Source organism: Juglans microcarpa x Juglans regia, chromosome 2S, assembly GCF_004785595.1.
Source record: "Juglans microcarpa x Juglans regia isolate MS1-56 chromosome 2S, Jm3101_v1.0, whole genome shotgun sequence".
NCBI classification, from domain to species: domain Eukaryota; kingdom Viridiplantae; phylum Streptophyta; class Magnoliopsida; order Fagales; family Juglandaceae; genus Juglans; species Juglans microcarpa x Juglans regia.
Genome location: NC_054597.1, coordinates 23,303,368 through 23,324,011, shown reverse-complemented (window position 1 = coordinate 23,324,011; position 20,644 = coordinate 23,303,368). Strand labels below are relative to the sequence as shown.

The 20,644-nt window shown below is 36.3% G+C and overlaps 1 protein-coding gene across 1 annotated transcript; it reads left to right on the top strand.

Annotated features, from left to right (window-relative positions):
* The first annotated feature begins 19,192 nt into the window (after positions 1–19,192).
* On the top strand, positions 19,193–20,154 carry LOC121253310 (auxin-binding protein ABP19a-like). The gene has a single exon (XM_041153344.1). It carries the CDS (start codon positions 19,379–19,381, stop codon positions 20,063–20,065), a length of 687 nt encoding a protein of 228 aa, XP_041009278.1. The 5' UTR covers positions 19,193–19,378; the 3' UTR covers positions 20,066–20,154.
* The last annotated feature ends 490 nt before the right edge of the window (positions 20,155–20,644 follow it).

Sequence of the window (20,644 nt, the reverse complement as noted above, 5' to 3'; positions counted from 1 at the left end):
GCACCAAAAACCTTGTGTGTAACACCCTAGTTTCGGAAGTCCGGGGAGTTAGCTTTTATTACTTAATATCAACTCCAATAACACAACTATAAAATTCAGAAAAATTCATAAAATATTAATTCATTTGCTCAACCCAAATATCTATGTTCTTTCATAGAGACCAAAGAAATTCTCAATACAATAAATTAAAAACTCCCAAAATACTCGAAAATATAATTAATTCATCATATCAAAATAACCGAAAATAATCAATTTACTAACAATGACTCTCAAATAAGTATTTGTACCCTCAGGTACTTATTTCTCTACGAACATCAAATCTCTCCAACACTACCTACTCTTGCTCTCCAGCAGAACCATCAAGATTTTTTGAAAAATATTTGGAGACAAGGGGTGGGTTATCAACAACTCAATAAGCAGAAAACATATACTAGTATGCAAACATGAGCATTTATAAAGTTCCGAATGCATAACAAAATATTTATTTTCAGAATGCAAAATCAGAAACATTTGTTTTCAGAATGCAAAATCACATGTTACCAAAAATATTAGAGCGAAACTTTCATAAAACTTTCTTATTCAAAAATCCTTTGGCATATCAAAATCTGAGATCTCATCTTCATCATATCAAAGCATCACATCCGGATAGATACCATGTTTAAACCTCGTAGTAGGGTTATAAAAAACCATTATACTTGTGGCAGGGTCGTATCCAATATTATAACTCGTAGTTGAGCTGTATACCATGTTTAACCCCCGTTGTAGGGTTATAAACCACCATTATACCCGTGGTTGGGCCATATCCATTATTATAACCCGTGGTTGGGCCGTATCCACTATTATTACAAATGGTTGGCCCGTATCCACTCTTATTACAAGTGATTGAGCCATATCCACTATTATAACCCATAGTTGGGCCATATACCATGTTTAACCCCTGTGGTAGGGTTGTGCATCTACGGATAGCGAAACAGAACATAAATCACTCTGTCACCTAAAAGGTGGGCACTCAAAATAGAGACCACTACTATAACCTGTGGCAGGCCGTAATTGAACAAAGTAAAAACAGAATCAAATACAGAACCAGATAGTCATCCCAAAGGTTTTCAAATGCGACAACATATCCAAAAAATTACTAAACAAATTCAGATCTTTTTGACATATTCAAAAACAGTTTTAGAACTTTTCTTTTTTCGCATCATATGCACAAATTTTCATAAATGCCATATTTGCTCTTTTTACATTGTTCAGAAACAAAATGCACAAAATTAACTCATGTCTACACTAGTCATGACAGAAAGTATTCTCTCTTATACAACTTTCATGCATATGTGGAACACATATATGAGGTTGTTTTCAGATTTTTTTTCAAAACAAACATGCATATTTTTAAACTAACATCATTTCATTTTCTTTTTATGTAAAGTCTAGCATATGAACCCCGCTTACCTGGACTTAACTTTTTGAATTTTTTCGCAACAATGCTAACCAAAAATACTCGTCACCAATAAGATTGGCACGAAATTTTCATAAATACCTGAACTCAACACTTTTTTCAATACTTAAACCTGAAACGCTAGATAACCTATTTTCTTAAAAATCTAAATTTCTCGAAACCCTAAAATATCATCACCTCCCAAATACCTTGATATTCACTTAAAAATCTCTGACTATTTAAACTCTAACTTATTTATTATCAAAATCTAACTATAAAAATTAATACTAAATAATATAATTATAAACGGTAATTATTTTATGTTAAACCACTTTTTTGAAAAATTTAAAAATGAGTCGGAGTACACTTAAAAATAACAAAAGGTTTTTCTATAATGAGACCCAAGCCCAACGATAGTAAAATCAAGTCTACTCAAATATTCATAAAAACACTTGGTAGTTAAAAATGTAAAAATACTTAAAAAGTGTTTGAGCTGCTTTACGGATAAGCAGTAACTAAAAGACTGGATGGCATTTTCTTAAATACTATGGATGTAATGACCATAAGATTTTAAGCAATCTATACGCACTACAATAAAACTGCTTATTTGTAGCCAGTTAATTCCTGTGAAATGACTATTTATAGCTAAAATGAGTCTGTTTTGGTCATAAATAATCTTTTTACCGCAATTAAATGGTCACAAAAACCTATTTTTCTTGTAGTGACGTTATTTTTCAGAGTCATCTACTTGTTTCTAGAGAAACCAGAACAGACAACAAAAAGAAAAGCATAAATCGAAAGAGAAGAAAGTGTGTGACAGAGGCTCACCGTGAGATAAGGGGGTCACGGCGGAGTTGGAGTGGCAGACGGCTAACTCAGCAGCAGCACACTGAGATAGAGAGATGGAGAGGGAGAGAGAGAGGCAGTGCAGTGCACCGTGGTGGCTTTTTGCTTGGTTGTGAGGGTTGACCGTGGTTTACAGTGGGCTTGGGTGCAGTTGGGTGGCTCGTCGGCAAGCTTTGGGTTGGTTGTGAAGGAGCTTTGCCAGTGGGGTGGTTCACGGTGGTCTGGTGTAGTGTATGCATGCTGCGAACATACGTGCGTGGGTGGAGGCGTTGGGCTGGGTTTCGGACGGTGTGGAGAAACTGACCTACGGTGCTGCGGCTTAATGCTTGCTAGTGGTTACGGTTTAGGCCGTGGAAGAAAAAACATCAAGGTGGTGTTGTTGGACTTATGTGGTGGCTACATGGAGTTCACGACGTAGGATGGCAGCGGTGTGGAGGAAGAGGTGGGCTGCCGACTTGCTGGAGAAAAAAACGTGTGAGTGGCAACCCTAGGCACTTGAGGATATTGATAATTTACGTCCATGTGTCTAAATATATAAAAGGCGGTGGAAGGCGGTTTAGGGAAATTTTATCACAATGGGACTCTTAAATTGTAACTTTAGTGTGCTTGAAATTGGACTCGTTAATGGGCTTGGACTTGATAAATAAATTGGGCCAAATCCTCTTGTCAAAAAATAAATTTCTCGTCCAACAATATCTTCAATGTTTAGAAGAATTTAATTGGGCCAAGTTCTAATTATTCTGCCCCCTTGTCTGTAAATTATTTTTTGGGCATTTGTCCAATCATTTATCCCAATGAAATTCATACTCTACTAAAATTAAATTTGGGCTCGTAATTTGCTCTGAAATTACTTGTTAAAACTCAAATGGGTTTTTCATACATAAGCCCAAAAATATTTAAAAAGTATACTCAGGCTAAACCCAAGTGTTACATTCTGAACAATGGCAAACTTGTGAGGGTCATCGGAAGGGAAGTAAGGAGCAAAGATGCAGTGCTTGGTGCAGTGACGTCTACGGACAATGCGGACTCCATTTGGGTCCTACACTTGTACAATTACATAAGTCCATTACACAACAAACATCATACTTGGTAACCATAAAATATGTCCATTACAGAACAAATGGTTTTCCTGAAATCTTTACTATGCAACCAAAAAATTAAGTATATGGTTTCTGTTAGGCAGAGAAAAATATGTGAAAAGTGTAAAGATACAAAGATCACCATTTTCAACTCTCAAGAACACAATCGAGTCCCCTACAACCAACTTCTTGTGGTTCACGAATGTGCTCCACCCAATTGTCAACAAAGCATAATGGCATAAAAGAGTTCAGATAGCAAAATAACAAAAAAAAAAAACAAACCCATGTTTATACCCATGTTTAACGACATATACTTTATACCCATGTTTAACAAAATAACAAAAAAAAAAAAAAAAAAACCCAGATCTATCAAAGATTCTTCCATTCAAACGGAAATGTAGGAGTTTGGGAAGGAAAAGGGGGAGAAGCTTTTTTATGATAGCAATCATCAAAACAGACCCAAAGCAACAAAGTAATAAAAGGAAAAAAACCTTAAAAAAAATTGTTGCAAAGAAAGCAAGCCAAGACTAGTTGTTGCTCCCAAGGTGAGTTTTTTTTTTCTCCTTTTCGTTTGCTATATGACACTCCATTCTAGGTTGTTTTCTTTTCATTTTCTACACAAATGTTACAGAGAAATATTTCCTTGGTTCTTCGCTTTCTACACAAATATTACCCAAATCATAAAGAACAAACCTTGGGGTCAAGAAAATGATGGTGAGTTGGCAATGACGATGAGGCCAAGAGGAGCTTTGCTCGGCAAAGATGCTACGGTTTCAACGTGTGAGACGAGAGAGAGAGAGAGGATGGAGACAGATGTGAGATAGAGAGAGAGATGGATGGGAGAACCAGACGGATGTGAGATTCATAGATAAAGCGGCTAGGCACTGTAAGGTTACGTCTCTTCCAATTTATACAAACCTGGGGTAGTATCGGGTGTTTATTATCGAACCCGGGTTTCATATCCGGGTTCGGACCGGATGAAACCGGTTATTAGAATGCGGGTTTCAACTCCGATTCGACCCGGGCCTAAAACCTTAACCGAGTTCCGAACTGAGAAGGAAAATAATCCTGCCTGGATGAACAGTCATAGTCATGAGGTGTATCCTTCCGTATGTGAATGTACACACACATATGTTCATGGTTTGTATGTGGATTGGGAATCACATAGGGCTTAAGCCTTGCATGGGTTTTGGTTCTTTGGGCTTTTTAAAATATTAGCCTAATAATACCATCTAAAAAATAATCCACTAAACTTAACAGGCTCTAAAAAAATTTTTGGACTCTCTGGCCAAATTAAAATTTCCAATTAACTAAAAATTATAGCTCGTGGGCTTACCCAACACTATCCAATAAATCTCCAAGGAGGTTTTCAAAAAGAAAAAAAAAAACTATTGGCCCATTAAACATACTTTATGCCCAATACAATTTATCCATCTTTCATCTCTAATAACTTTTGGGTCAAGTCGTTACATCAAATGTCCTGAACACATAACTATTCTCTCAAATTTGAAAACAAAAAAGGATCTAATGCCACCTCCTTTCTCTTCTAATTTTGTCACAACTATCAAAGTCATCTAAAAAATCGTAGAGATAAACGAATGAGTCCACCAACTCAGTAAGCAACGAACTTATATTAGTTTATAAACATGAGCAAGTTATAGAAAGCAGAATAAAATAGTCTCCAAAATAATAGAGCAGTATTTCAGAAGCATTTCATTACAATAATATTATAGATAAAAGACCTTTGGTATAAGCATAACTAAGCAACAACATAATCGAAATAGAGGGCATGTTTACCCTATAATAGGGTTTTACAAACCCTAGTGGTCAATTGGAAAGAAACATAAAGTGAAATCTCCCCCATTTATTAAACTCGGTGCTTTGACTATGCATATAAACAAGAACCATACAGAAAACCACTTTGTTTATAAAATGTATGCACTTAGAAATAGAGATGTTGGTACCAACGTAATAATATAACACTTTACACCCGTGGTAAGGTTTGAACAGATGCAGAAACACAATGTTATGCCATAGGATTTTCAAATACAATACAATAATTGAACAATGTGCTAAAATAGATAAGTTCATATTATCACATAAATACAGAAGTCATAATCACATTCTATACAAAAGAGAAATTGAGTACCAAAAGTATTCATATATCTACACCAGTCATGATAAAATGTCACATTTCATTGCTCAATACATAGAGTAATGCAGAAAATAACCAAGGTTGTCTTTGTAACAAAGACATACAAGTTTTCTCAAAAAGTTAACCTCATCTAATTTTAGGCAAAGTCTAGTATAGGAGTACCACTTACCTGAACTTTTAACATATCTGAGTTGCCTTTCACTATGCCAAGTGTAAATGAAACGACACCTAAACATAATTACCCTGGTCTTGAGTTAACAAAATCGACCACTGCTTTTAAGAAATTAAACAGATTCTACCAAAAATCCTATAAAAGGTCTCAAGTGGCCCAACATACATTAAATACACTTAAGCCAAATTCACCAATGACCCGAATTTAGCAAGACCCATCCACCCAAATCTATTTCCTCTGAGTACCTTAACTAATTAGCTCAAAGGTAACACTAACCATTGTACAGACCAAATCCTGTCCTTTTCAAAATAGTCAAGTTAATATAAATTCACAAAAATCAACCTTATTTTACACGTAAAACCTTACCCCTTCATAATCTCAAGTTGACCACAAAATCATGCCTAATATACTCCACTTTCATAATCTCAAGTTGATCACAAAATCATGCCTAATATACTCCACTCCAACAGAACTCTATCTCCACAATCTAATAAAGCATCAACATGAGACATTGAAAAGTCAAAATCCACTCCATGAAACAACCATAACAAATAACCCAACAAATCATTTTCCCTCTCAGTTTGAATACACTTAAAAAACCAGCCTTCGGGATCTTAAATTTTCACCAATCAACCAACTCCATAAATCCAATAAGTAGAACAACAAAACTCCATATCAAACTCTTAGAACTATCAAATTAATAGATATCCCAGACTAGTCATATGTGCAACAACAATTACATCACTACAAGAAATATGGCCATTTGCCATGAATTTGTTTTCCAAGGTATACAATCGTGGAAAATACTTGCCATATGACACAAAATCTGTTCATGGAAAAAAATATGCCTTTCTCCATGAGATTTTGTCCAGCGAGATGGACTTTGTGTCGCCACAAATAATTTTACTGAAATGTCATCTACTCGTGTGTTAATACTTTTTGTGACGACCTTATTATCTTTTTTTTGCAGCTAGTTGTTATCACTGCAAATAAACTTACTTGAATTATTTTTCCTATTATGTGTTATTTGTTTTTGCGGCGATATTATAAGTTTTTGCGGCGATATTGTATCACTACAAAAGATAATAGCAATTGTTGTTGTCGCGAACAGTTCCACAAAGCCCAAGCTCCTTGTTGCCTGCAACTAAGAAGAAAGAGAGGCTTCTGTGACCTCCGGGGTCACTCCAATGATTAAGTCAATGGATAATTCTCTGGTGAAGAAGAAGGAAATATGGAACAAGGTTAGATTGTTAAGCAGATTGAGTCGAGAGTCTCCCGTAGGAGGGTTCTCCCTTATTTATATTTGATTCTGGCTCTTCTGTTGAGGGAGATCGTGGCGTGTCAGACGTCAGGCCTACCACTACTCATTCTCTATTGCTTCAGTGGGTGTTAGTCTGCTGCCTAGCGGGAGATCGTGTTGTGCCAGTCGTTCTACATCTGTTTGGCCGCCACTTCCCTTCCATGACAGTGGGTGTCAGATCGCGGGCGAGCCATCCTTGGCTTGTGGGACGTGCTGTCGCGCGCCGGATTCCCTGACACTGACCCGGGTTGGCTCGTGCCATAGGTCTATGACTCCAGGACTGGGTGCGTACCGCTGTAATGCTCATCCGGCCCAGTGATTAGGCTTGTTAATTTGTCGGCCCCCAAAGTGTTCCTCCTGATGCTCCCGAGCCTTGAGTCAACAGGCCAATCTTGATTGGGTTTGCACTCACTTCCCGATCCTCTTGCCCAGGGCTCCAACTTCCTCCCTTGTACGGGTAATTTTGTATCTTGGACCCTTCTGCAAGGTGTTGAGCGCTCGGTCTTTGATTCTGTGGCCCACAGTCTTTAGCTCCCCTCTTCCGGCCCGGGCTTCGTGGTTGGGCTTTCCTAGGCTCGGGCCCTTCTTGGATGGGCTTCCCCTCACAGTACCCCACGAATTCCTACCATGGCCACAGGGTGGGAATTCCATTCTTTCTCCTTGTAGTTGGCCCCTTTGGCTCCCGTCACTCCAGATCTCTCGAATCTCTTCCCCTGCCACTTTTAATTTTGCCACTTGATTCCTGTTGGTTCGGCTTCCCAAGGCTCCTCGCTAGCTCAATAAATGCCTCTTTTCGTTCCTGGAGATTGTCCCCTTTCCCGAGGACCGATGAGACATGCAGACTATTCTTTTGGCCGCTTTGACATCTTACTAGTAAGTGTCTCGCACTCCTCCCCCTCAACGGCTGCTACCCGTGCCTCGTGGCACTTGCTGAAGTTACTGACCCTAGCATCGTTTCGCTTCCAGAGCCTCCTCTTGCCACTTTCCTCTCCTATTTAAGCCGTTCTCCTCCCTCCTTTCTTTCTTTTACCTTCATCTTCCTGTCTGCTGTATGCTTTTCTCAGTCCCTGCTTATTCTTTTTCCTTTCATTCTCAGCTTCCTAGCTACTCTTCCCTTCCTCTTTCCTTTCGTTCTATAGTCCTTGCCCCATATTTTTTATGGCTCCCACCGACGTTGCCGCTCCGTTCTTCGGGGGAGAAACGTTGGGTTTCCTCTATTATTGGCGATGACAGAGGTTATAAATTTTCATCAAAACTTCGGTGCAATTATAACTCCATGAATCAAAACATAGAGATATGTCTCCTTAGCTTACATGTGTCCCTAATATACAAACCAATACTCCAAGCAAATTCCCAGCTTCCAGCCATGTATGCCAACCCAACCCATAATTAAGACCAAATCTATTCACATGCAATCTATTATATATATATATATATATATATATATATACACACACACACACACACACACACTAACGAACGGCCCCTGGTACTTTAGCCCCAAACTGCACCTAACATAATGATTTAAATAAAAAAAGTGAAAAAGTCAGTAGGTTATTTTTCTGAGAAAAATAAATACAAGGTTAAAGAAAGACAAAAAATCAAGATTAAAAAAAATCTAAATTTCAGCAAAGTATGAGCATTGGTCTGCATTCATATTGGATTATCTATTTACTCTCTATCTAATAATAAAATATTATTAAATTTTTATCTAAAAAAATTGAAACAAAAACAAAGGAAAATGAGTAAACTGTCAGAACAAAAGGGACATGAAAAAAAGACGTCAATTCATGTGCACCGCAAGGCTATTAAGGGTCGTTTGGTAAAATATGATCTTTCGTTAAATTCTATAAGAGAGCTACACGTCAAATGGTCAGTGGTCTTAAGGACCTTTTTGTAAAATATGATCCTTTAATAAATTCTACAAGGGAGCTACACGTTGAATGGTCAATGATTTTAAAGGCCTTTTGATAAAACAGAACTTAACGAACTTAATGAAAAAATAACAAAAGTTACTATTCACAATTAGATAGTCACTTGTTATAATAGAGTAGATATATATATATATATATATATAAATATAAAGCAACATGCTTTTATTTAGTGCAAATATTAAATGGTACAACATGAACCAGAAAAAGCTTAAAATATAAAAATAACAATTTCCATGCATTTATAACTTAAAGATATGTCCAAAAAACTCCATGACCAAACGGTTTTAGAACAAAAAAAGTTTCATAAAAAAATCAGTAAAATTATAAGTCCATGAACCACCAGAACCAAATCTAGCCAAAGAATCTTAGAACAGTTCCTCTTCGGAACAGTCTGGCTGGTATTAGTAGATAAACAGCCTCCAATCATAGCAAGACACGTAGACTATTTTATAAAAAGTAAAATACACCATTTTCCATCTGATTACACTCCTTCCCTTTTCACTTTCCCTCTGATTTCACTTTTCACATTTCACTCGTCGTGCACCTTTGCCTCTAAGACCCGTGCAGTGAATTTCTCCTCCATCGCCTTGACCCATTACCTTCCTCCATTGTTTTTCGTTCCAGAGATGTCGCTGCTGCCAAGTTCAGTCGCCGCCAAGCTCAGAGCCATCACTTTCCTCCATCGCCCCCCCCCCCCCCGACTTGCTCTGTCACCCAGTATTTTGCTCTGTTGTCCCCGCCCCCCCTCCCCCCCTCCCCCCCCCCCCCCCAGGGTAATTTATTGTGAAATATTACATTAAACACATGGTCCCATAATCAAAACAAGCTCAAAATAATCAAGGAACTGATCGAGATGAAGTTAATGGCAAAAAAAGCCCAAAAATCATAGATCAGAAAATCCTACCTGCAAAATATGGGTGTTGCGAATATGGAGTCCGTCGATGGGGGTCGCGAAATTAGTCCGTCGATGGGGCTCCTCAAATCAGTTCGTCGCGGCTCGGCATTTGCTGGGTAAGCTCAGGGTGGACGACAAAGGGGGACGAAATGAAGGGTGGTGGAAGGTGAAGGAAGACGAGTTCTTCTGCTATGTATGAAATCACTGGGAGACGGGATTGAGGGGAAGAAGACGAATGGGTCTGTGTGAAGGAAATGAGTAGTCAATTTCATTCGTTCCAGAGTCTTTTGGAGCTTTTGATCTTCTATTGGGTGGGTGTAGGATAGGTAAATAAACAGCCTTACGTGGAGAGTTATTATTGGGGGGTTGTTATGTTGGGGGGAACAGACCGACTGGCTTGAAGGTATTCCCATCTTAGAAACATCTCCACATGAATCCACAAGTCATACGTACAAGTCCCCACAGAAGTAAAAGGCAGGATTTTAAGAATGGGGAAATGTGAACTGGTGGGGTCTCTGATCGTACAGTGGTTACATCAATAGCTCCTAGTTACCTCAACTTACTTGTGATGTGGTGCACAAAGGGTAAGTAGGCTAAAGAAGCAATTGGCTGAGGATTCTTTAGATACTCTCGAGGGTTGCTGAAAGTGTTAGAGTACCGCAGGTGAGTGTACGCACAACCCAACCCTTTCTAGAGTTGAAGTGGAGCATCTAATTTGTTCTTCATCCAATGTGAGCAGATTCAATTTCAAAGGAAGGAAAAGGTAGATTTGTTTTCCTCAGCCTCATCTTATTTCCTTGCCTATTTCAGAGCCTTTAATCCATTGTATTAATGTGTGTTTTAACCTCATAAAAATCAATACTTTCATGAGGCATGGAACGAGTGTGAAAACATGTGAATGTTTACTTCTAGGTAAAAAATCTTAGGGATTGCTGTTGGGGGTTTGACAGTCAGTGAAATATTTAGAATGTTGTTGTTGTTGGAGACAATAGTAGCACAGATATTTTCAGCTTGTTTGTTTTCTTCAGCTTGAAGAAGGCTCATGTGATGTTCAACGTCAAACCAAAATTTGTATCTTGTTTGGAATAAATCTTTTAGCTATCTCACTTTCATAATAGTGTTCACCAGCTGACTTTACTCCCAACACAAGGGTTTTATTTTATTATATCATTAACTTTGATCAGACCAGATTTTGTAATACTTTTGTTGGATTCAGATTTATTCAAATATATATATATATATGCCTGCATTCCCTGGTTATTTTAATATTTGTACATTGCATATTAAAGTGTTGAATCATATTCATCTTAAAACTCTAACCTGAGGAAGTATCATATCATATTCCTCTTACCGTTTCATTACATAGATCAATAAGTTGCATCAAGCGACCTTCCTACCACTTGATCAATAAGTTGATGTGTAAGGCATACTATGGTTTATTTGTAGTAGGCTTATTTGTAGTAGGCTTGTTCTGTTTGATTATTAGCTTGATAAGTTTCTATAATTACAGCAATGGTGATATCTATAACTCAAGGACTGAGGGGACGACTCTAACCCCGACGTCCACTGATAGTATCAAGCCCTATTGACGAAGCCCCAGCTGCACTGCTTCCGAAAAGGAGCCTAATAGATGAGGCCGAGGATCCCCAAGCTGATGAGTCACTGCAAGCAGTACCGCCAAGAAGAGTCGAACGATGTACAAAATGACGAAAATGAGGGGGATATTATCACAGGTGTGGTAGTTAAATACATGATGTTATATTGTTTTCAGCTTGTCAATTTATTGGTTAGGGGATAATATTCTTCTTGTGCATATCCATAACTCAATCACTAACTTCTTATTATAGTTAAACCCATAAAAAAAGTGAGGCTAAGGGCCTGCAAATGGGACAACATTTGAAAAGTTACATAAGTTGGGTAAGATTCCTTTAATTATAAAGGATGGGCAAATGGGTCCATCGTGCGATAATGTCGTGTCTTCTGTAGTCGAGTGAGCTGGGTAGTGAAAGTACATACAGAAAGGAGGCACGCAAGCTGGAGTGTGGTAGATGACAAGGAGAAGCACGAGCTCATCAATCATGTTAGAGTAGGGGTTTATAAATATACCCATATTTTGAACTTTATTCACTACAAATTTTTTTTTTTTTTTTGGAGTGACAAACCATATGTGATTCAGATTTTGGTTTTGCAGACAGATTTTGTGTTGGACTGGATGAAAGAAAACCACCATGAAGCTATGGTAACATCTCTCCCTGATAAATACAATGGATACCACTACGAACTACTTAAGCACTACCTCAAATATGCATCGCATGAGGAGGCATTATCCGATGGGATGTCCCTGGTGGAGAAACCTGTTTGGGAGTAGTTATGTGAAAGGTGGGCCAGTGGCCCATTCAAGGTACTTGTGACTAGTATTGATTTTGGAATTAGCATGGTCATACCATGGTGAGGGCTTTTATTTAATTGATCTGTCTTTGATGATAACTTTGATGTTCTAGTACTGGCATGGAACAACCATGTATAGGAGCATATTGAGTATCGTAGTAGACTTTGCATTTAAATCTTAGGCTGCTAAATAGTTACCATAATGTGCTGAAATATTTTTCCTTTTCTGCTGTTGGGACAAGATGGTGTTTTTAATTTATGGATCCTCATTGTGTTTCTGTTTATAGATTTAATAAAAAAATATCAACTCCATGTTGTTTAAATATGTTTAATACTGCCTCATAGTACGTAAGAACCAAGACATAGTTATGTTTACATGATAATTCCTCCCAAATGTTTGAAGAAGCTAATAAGCAACAAGGCATAAGGCCCCACAAGGTACTTGGACTATTTTGTAGTTTGACTTGGATTATTCAAGTATACCCAAAATGATTAATATGTCAGTTTACATGACCATTTCACTTGAGTTGATAAAAAAAAAAAAAAAAAAAAGGATTGTCAGCTTGGGACATGAAGTAAGAGATACAGTTGTGTATTATGTTATCATAATACTAGTTACCACTTCTCTTTGCTTTAATCTTTGGAAGTTATGATTTGGTTGGTGTGTTAGACTATGCTTCAAAGTTGCTATCCAGATTTTCTGAAACAGATTTTTTTACTGTTATAGCAGCCCCTATTCAAGCATTATTTGTTGTCTAAGTGTTCGATTTCAAAAGTGTTGGTGCATGAATTTATTTATCTTGTTTCACAATGTTTCAAGAGCAGTCTCGAGGAAATACTACTAATAGGAAAAGACAAAAAGTGAAACATACCGGTGGGAGGAAATCATTTGTTAGGCTTATGGAAGAGAAGGTACGACATATAGTGTGCAATATAATATAAGTGTTTTAATCAAAGTGGAGTTTGAAAGTTACAATTTACATACATTTTCTGTGAACAGTGAGGAGGCACCAAATATGATTGCTTTTTATAAATAAACACACTGGTCTAGGCAGAAGGAGAAATTCATAAATGCAGCAAGTGAACACAATTATGTGAGTTTGTATATAAATTTTTATTTTATTTTTAGTTTCAACCCAATTTTTAATGGTCTATGTGTGACTAACAAAAAATGTTCAATTTTGATTGATGATACTCAGAATTTTATGGTAGAGAGGTTGAATGAGATGAAGTCTGCTGAGGATGTTGATGCTGCTGCTGCCTCTGTTTTCAAAGAGGTCTTAGGGTTCAAATATGAATATGCATAAGGGATGGGGCACTCTATGATTCTTGAGCCCTCTCCTTCGCTGCAAAAAAACAAGGCATTTGTGCGATTGGTAGAAGAAAATGAAATAAACAAGACTTCTGCAGACATTTATAAGACTAAACTAGAGTCACTTTAGGGTGATATGGCTGCTCTGAAAAAATAATTTTTTGAGCATGAAAAACAACTGAACATGACAACATCACAGTTGGAGTCAAGTAGGGAGTCTCAAGAAGAGACTCAGGGAGATTCTTAGGCATCTCTAGACTTGGAAAGTTTTTTGGACGTGGGGCTTGTGTTTTGTATCCCCCCTGTGCACATGACAATGTGTCAAATGTGTTGGGATTTTGATGTTCCCTATGGGAAGTGTAAGGGGTGTTATATTGAGGAAAGAGTGGCAGCTGGTCGTATAGCATATATTTTATGTTGGGAATATAAAACTTGGTATCACCATGGAAGTAGCTACAATAGTTTGGTACTGGTATAGTGCAGGTAATGGTGTTTGTGATGATGTGAATTATCTTCTCCTATACAATTCCTCACCTAATTTGTGAAAGTTGATTTAATTTTTTACTTGAGTCTAGTTGGGTCAAATTTTTAAATTTTTTTGTTGCAGGGATACACCAGGATGCATGTAGTTAGTTGTTTTCAGCAATAGTTCTAGCAAGGAGAAAAGTAGCTTCATGGAACTACACTGTGTCGTACCAGATAGAGAGAATTGGCAACCACCAATAGAAGTGAAAAATATAACTGGATAGAAATAAGTTACCGGTATTCCCAATGTTACTTTGAGCTAAAATTTCCCCAGGTGCGGTTCAAAGTTCATATAGTTGGGCTGTAATGCATCTAGGTGATTTTAAAAATATTTTGTTTATAATATAAATAGGTTGGTAATGGCTGATGTATACCAACACCTTTTGCAAATTAATAAAACAGATTGATGTTGGTTATGTAACTGGCATTTCATGCATTAAACTCTGATGCCACATATTATATATAAAATGTAAACAACTAAGTGTTTGCTAAGGATTGGTTTCGAATCAAATCTAAAGGATCTGTTAAGGTACACATTGTGGTCCAGTATTGTTTATGCCTTAAAAAATACTGGGGTGATGGTTGGACTTATGAGAACTTTGACTTGATAGTATACTATCTTGTTTAAACACATGGTCTGAAATGCTACAAATGATAATATTGCTTTTGAGCCATATTTTTTGGTAGTGGAATCTACTGTGCAAAGATATTCCACATTATTTTATTTAGGGCTTGAGCTAGCGAACACTTTTCAGGGCCTAAAAGACAATTTTTCTTCAACACCATACAGATTCAGTTGACACACAGTATTAAATATCGCTTTAAAACCTTTCAGCCATACACTGTTATTTGATTTTAAGTTTCCTGGAGGATCTTGACCTCCTCATCGTGAGTTTTTCTATGGCTCTAAATGACCAGTAGTATAATTCGAGATTTATGCCATGAAATTTCTGGACACAGATATTTTAAGCAACAATAACAATATGGAAGCCTATTACTACTGAGGCACACCTTGCTTTCATGGGCTAACATCTTTGTGCTTTATTTTCAGGTCTCTATCAGCCCTCTCATGTGTCGATAAAGAGGATATTTTGTGGTCATCTAGGCAAATCAAAAGTAGTTGAAGTACATCACAAATTCAATGAAACTGTGTTTAATTTGGAGTCAAGATGTATCATATATGCATACTGATGACCCTCCTGTCATTCCCACTCAACAAACATTAATCATGTATTTCCATGGCCTTAATTGAACAATGGTCCTGATTGGAATTTGTTATAACATATTGATATACAATTATGTTATAGTCCTGTGAGTGTTTATTGCAGTATGTTACATAACAGATTGAATTTGATACATAGGTAATTACATAATTTGAGTATTTGCAAAGATTATTGTTGTCTAGAATATTGTTTGCAAAATAGATTTTATTGTGTATATATAGGTGATCTTCAGTGAAAATGCAAAGCTTGATTGCATTGATATAAGAATATGAAAAAAGTATTGATTGGCTAATAATTTGTAGAAATATCACAAATCTAGACTATTGTCTACGCACGATAATAGTAAATGAAAAAAGAAAAAAAAAAAACACTTTTCCCCACAAGGTACTATTTGTAGGTAAAAAATGATAGCTAACTTAACTATCAAAATTATTTCCTACAAGATTTATTCATGAACATTAACTGTCATACCCACGGAAGTGTCTTTGGGAAAAAGATAAATAGGTAAGAAATGTAGCAAATAATTTCCTACAAGATAAGAGTAATTAATTATTAATGAAGGATCAACTAGGTTTGTGGGAAAAAACTATTTCAGTTCTATGAAAAATTATTACCTATGGGATGTAATCATGGAAAATATGGTATTTCCTACAGAAGCCTCTGTGGGGACAAGTTTGGTCATATGTTTACTGACGAACCAAGCTGGTGGGAGAAAGCGTTTTCCCCACCACATAATCTAGTGGGTAATACTAATACCCACGAGAAGCACCCATGGAAATTGAACATTTTCCATGATCATCGACTAAGTCAAACGTGCTAATTGCGATGAGCCACTCAGATTTTGCCTCGAGATGTGTTGTGGGAAAAGGTATTCAATGGATAGAGAACCTAAACCCATTAAGAACTCGTTTCAAGAACCTAGATTATATTAAAATCTAGACCCGTTGAATAACCTGTCTCAAGAAACCAGATTACAAGAAGGAACGCCACAAAAGTTGTGATTTACTTTTGATAAGTTCAAAAGTTTAATCAAGAAAAAGAGGAGTAAACTCAACTCACAATGAATAAATTCATCAAATTTCATAAACTTCTTAAAAAATGAGGCTACCAAGAGTATTTAAACTAAACTTTAATTAAAACCCTAGCTAAAATAAAAGCCATTTCTTCCAAAAATACCCCTGGATGAATAGTATCGTGGCTACAGTACTGCACTACAGTAACTCGCTATAGTACCTCTTTAAACCCTAGTTCCTAATAAGTAACTTTCCAAATAAGCGCTTGGCCAAAATACAAGACCTTCCCAAAATCCCTGATTCATAAGAAATCAAACATATGTGGGCCAAGCATCCTCAAGCCTAATTATTCTAGACTAATTCTTATAACTAATAAAATAAGCCCATTTAATTAAATATACAAGTCCAATGCCTTCAATCACATAAACATAATAATAGGCCTTAATTTATGTTGTACTCTTCCATAGTTTGTCTCACGTGGATGATCACCAGATCTCCTTCTCTCAAGCCCATCTTGAATATTTGGCTCTTGCTAGCCTCGTCCCAAGTGGATTACACAAATCCTTGCATTGCTTCCTTGCACTTCTTAGCTCTTGATCTTGTGATTGCCCCATCTAAAACTTGCAATGGATCTTTAAGACTTGGTCCACCTTGGTGTCCATCAGGTAGGGCTTGCGACTAGCCAATGTTGTGGGGTTGTATGCGTTCATTGTAGAGTGGCTCAACCTAGTGGTGTGTGGGTGGTACTCAATGGCATGATGTAAACATTGTGGCAATTGACACTGTGTTGGAAGAGAGAGAGAGAGAGAGAGAGAGAGAGAGAGAGAGGCAATTGGAGAGCTATCGAGAGTGTAATTTTCCTTGGAGATGGAAAATTCGTCTGCCGAGTTTTATCAATTTGCAAGTTCTTCCTTAGTTAAAATAATGAAATTGGTTGATACTCTGATAATACTAAGTAGCATAGATATCATTATGGGAGAAGTTGATTGTCGAAATAATAATTGATACAACAAAGACACTAGGTAGAGAAATCGATAGAGAAAAGAGAATTGAGGGAGAGAGAAATGAAGGCTTACTGGCTCTAGCGTCCTTTGGCTAGCAGAGTGGATAGCATGGCAAGGTGTGGGGTGCTCGGAATCGAGTTTATGAGTACTTGAGTTTGATAATTAAATCAAAAGGTAGAATTATTGGAGTTTTGGTTTATGATTGGGCTTAGGGGTGTTGATTTTAGTTTGATAAATCATGTATGTATATTGGTAAAGATTGTCTTGTCTTTTGAACTTAAGTGTGTTGGTCAATCCTGATTTTTTATTAGGTTTTAGAGTTTCAAAGAGTTAAAAAAATTGAGATAACTTATGTAGGGTTTCGGTTAGAGCTATTGTTCTACCCTAAGCTAGGTTAAGTTAATATAATTGAGTTAAAGCTAATCTTAGCTAAAAGATATTAGATGAAATTTAAGTGGAATGAAGATTGGATTAGTGTAAAGAGATGTTTTTTTTAAACAAATGGCCGGCCACTATAGGATTTTGGTACTTAGAAATATTTTTAATTAAAAATATGGTTACAAATAAGGAAAAAAAATGGAAGAGAATGATGTGCAAGAAAACGGGGTCCAATACATAGTTTATAAAGTAAAGGACAAATGCAAATAATAAAAACTTAAGGGAAATATCGCAAATAACCAAAAGTTAAAGGGTAAAACGGGTAATTAACTAAAAATAAGGATGTTTAGGTAAAAGCACAAGTGTGAACATGCCACACTGTGAGGAAGAGCGAGTGCATCACATCACTATCATCCGACACCCATACCCTACAATAATGCAATTGCAACATCCAAATTTAACTCCGCGCGACCAAATATGACTGGATTAAAACCACCAAACACATTAAACATTTCTGTAAATTGCTATTAATTGAATTTGATGTCACATCAAGATGTTGATATCTGAGCAGAGCAATATTAACGTATCGGTCTAGTAAATGTTGCTTAGCGAAACTTGATTTTCACTCCTCACAACTAGCATAAACTATTCTCTTCACTGTTGAATGTAACGATTTTAATAATAATGATAAGGTTATTATTCTATTATTATTTATTTTTTATTATTTTTATATTTATTATTTTTAATTTTTTAATTTTACTTAATTATTAAAAAAGTGTATAATAATAAAGTTATATATTTTTTTAATTTTTTTTATTAATTAAAGATATTAAAAAATATTTAAAAAAATGATAAAAAAATAAAAAAACTTAGAAATGTCTTTTGATAGCAGATAGGTAGTTGTAATAGGTTATAGTAACTCAATCACTATTCCAATTTTAATAGGAAAATGCTGCATCCACACCATGAGAAAAGTTACAGATTACTATTTTATTTTATTTTTATATATTTATTTTATTTAATTATTAAAAAAGTATTTTAAATAAATTTGTGATTTTTTTTAATCTTAAAATATTTAAATACATTTAAAAAATATTTAAAAAAATATGAAATAATTTATATATCAATCAGTATTTACTTTCACACCTCACTTATAATTTTTTTTATACGATGTAAAAGCTTTTTTCATAGTCCGAATGTGTTTTTTTATAAGAAGTAGAATGTAAGATTTTTCGTAAAACATTTCTCATAGAAATCCTCAGTCGCTGATCTGATTCATTTTAATATCTTTCTTTTTTAAAATTTTCTGTCGGTAATTCGGATAGGAATTTGTGAGAAGCAGACGGCCGGCACCAACTATTTTAACCAAACAATAAATATAATAAATGTCGCGTAACTATTTTTAAGAAGTGAATATATATAAAATTTATATAAAAGATTTAATTTTTTAATAATAAAATTTATCTTTTATAAAAAAATTATAAAACATTTATACATTCTAGACAATCCCTCGAAAGATGGGACCAGCATCCTCCGCTCTGCAGTAGGAGTAGGAAATTTTGGAAGACCCATATCCATAGTTTTTCCCTGAGGACTTTTCTTTCTAGTCGTTCCAACTTCCAGCTCTCTCTTTAAAGATTGCTTGTCCTAAATGTTACATCAAACAGCTAGCAACAAAGTAGTTGCACGCAGTTGGCCCGAAGACCAACTTGTACATAAATGTTACCATTCCATGCCATCAATGTTACCCCAAAAATACTTGTGAGGATGATATCTCCAGTACTTATCTTCATCATCTTTTCTCTCCTCCTAATTTCATCCTCCCATGCTGCTGTGCAAGACTTCTGTGTCGCTGACTTCACAGCTCCTGAAAGCCCTGCAGGCTACGCTTGCAAGAAGCCTGCAGACGTGACGGTGGATGATTTTATTTTCTCTGGCTTCCGCGTTCCAGGCAACACCTCTAACTTCATTAAAACTGGGGTGATCCCAGCATTTGCCACACAGTTTCCTGGTGTAAACGGCCTTGGGATTTCTATGATTCGTGCGGACGTTGAGGTTGGGGGAGTTGTGCCATTACACACACATCCTGGAGGCTCAGAAGTCCTTCATGTTGTGAAAGGAAAAATGTTGGCTGGGTTCATTTCCACGGACAATAAAGTTTACATCAAGACTCTTGAGAAGGGTGATATTATGGTTTTCCCTCAAGGATTACTGCACTTCTCACTTAATGCCGGACGTTCTCCAGTTCTTTTATTTGTTAGCTTCAGTAGTGCAAACCCAGGTTTCCAGCTTGTGCCCAACGCTTTGTTTCAAACCGACTTACCCACCGAAGTGATAGCGGCAACTACTTTCCTCGACACTGCTCAGATTAAGAAGCTTAAAGCCATTCTTGGTGGAACTGGTTAAGTTCTATGTCGTGTCGGTCATGTAGTGTCTAGTAAACAATAAGTGTCGTGTTGTACGTGATAATTAAGGTAAATGTTCGTTGTGTTCTATTTGGTTTGTTTGTTTAAGATGGTCGATATGATTCCAAGTCATCCAAAATAAGATATTTGGATCAACACCTTGATTTATCATTGCCAACCTTGACGAGAATCAAGGATCAAATCTGCCTCTCCATATAAAATAATAATAATAAATAATGAGGAAATATGCAACTTCTTTTGTACATTTTGCTCTAATTAATTTTTCACGAGTATCAGCTTCGGATAATTTGAGTATCATAGATTCACTTCAACAGATTGTATTTTTTGAGATAAAAAATTTTGTCTCAAAAAACACAATTTTCTTCCCAAATTAGATTTGGAAATAAAAAAATTTCGTCTCAAATGTGTCTAGAAAAGACTTGGAAAACAATGTCTCAAAAAGATTTTAGAGACGAAAATCAAATTTCGTCTTAAAAAATCATTTTTAGAGACGAAATTGGACAGTTCCAGTCGAAACTGTTGGAACGGATAATTTTTGTTTAGACGACCCGATTTCGTC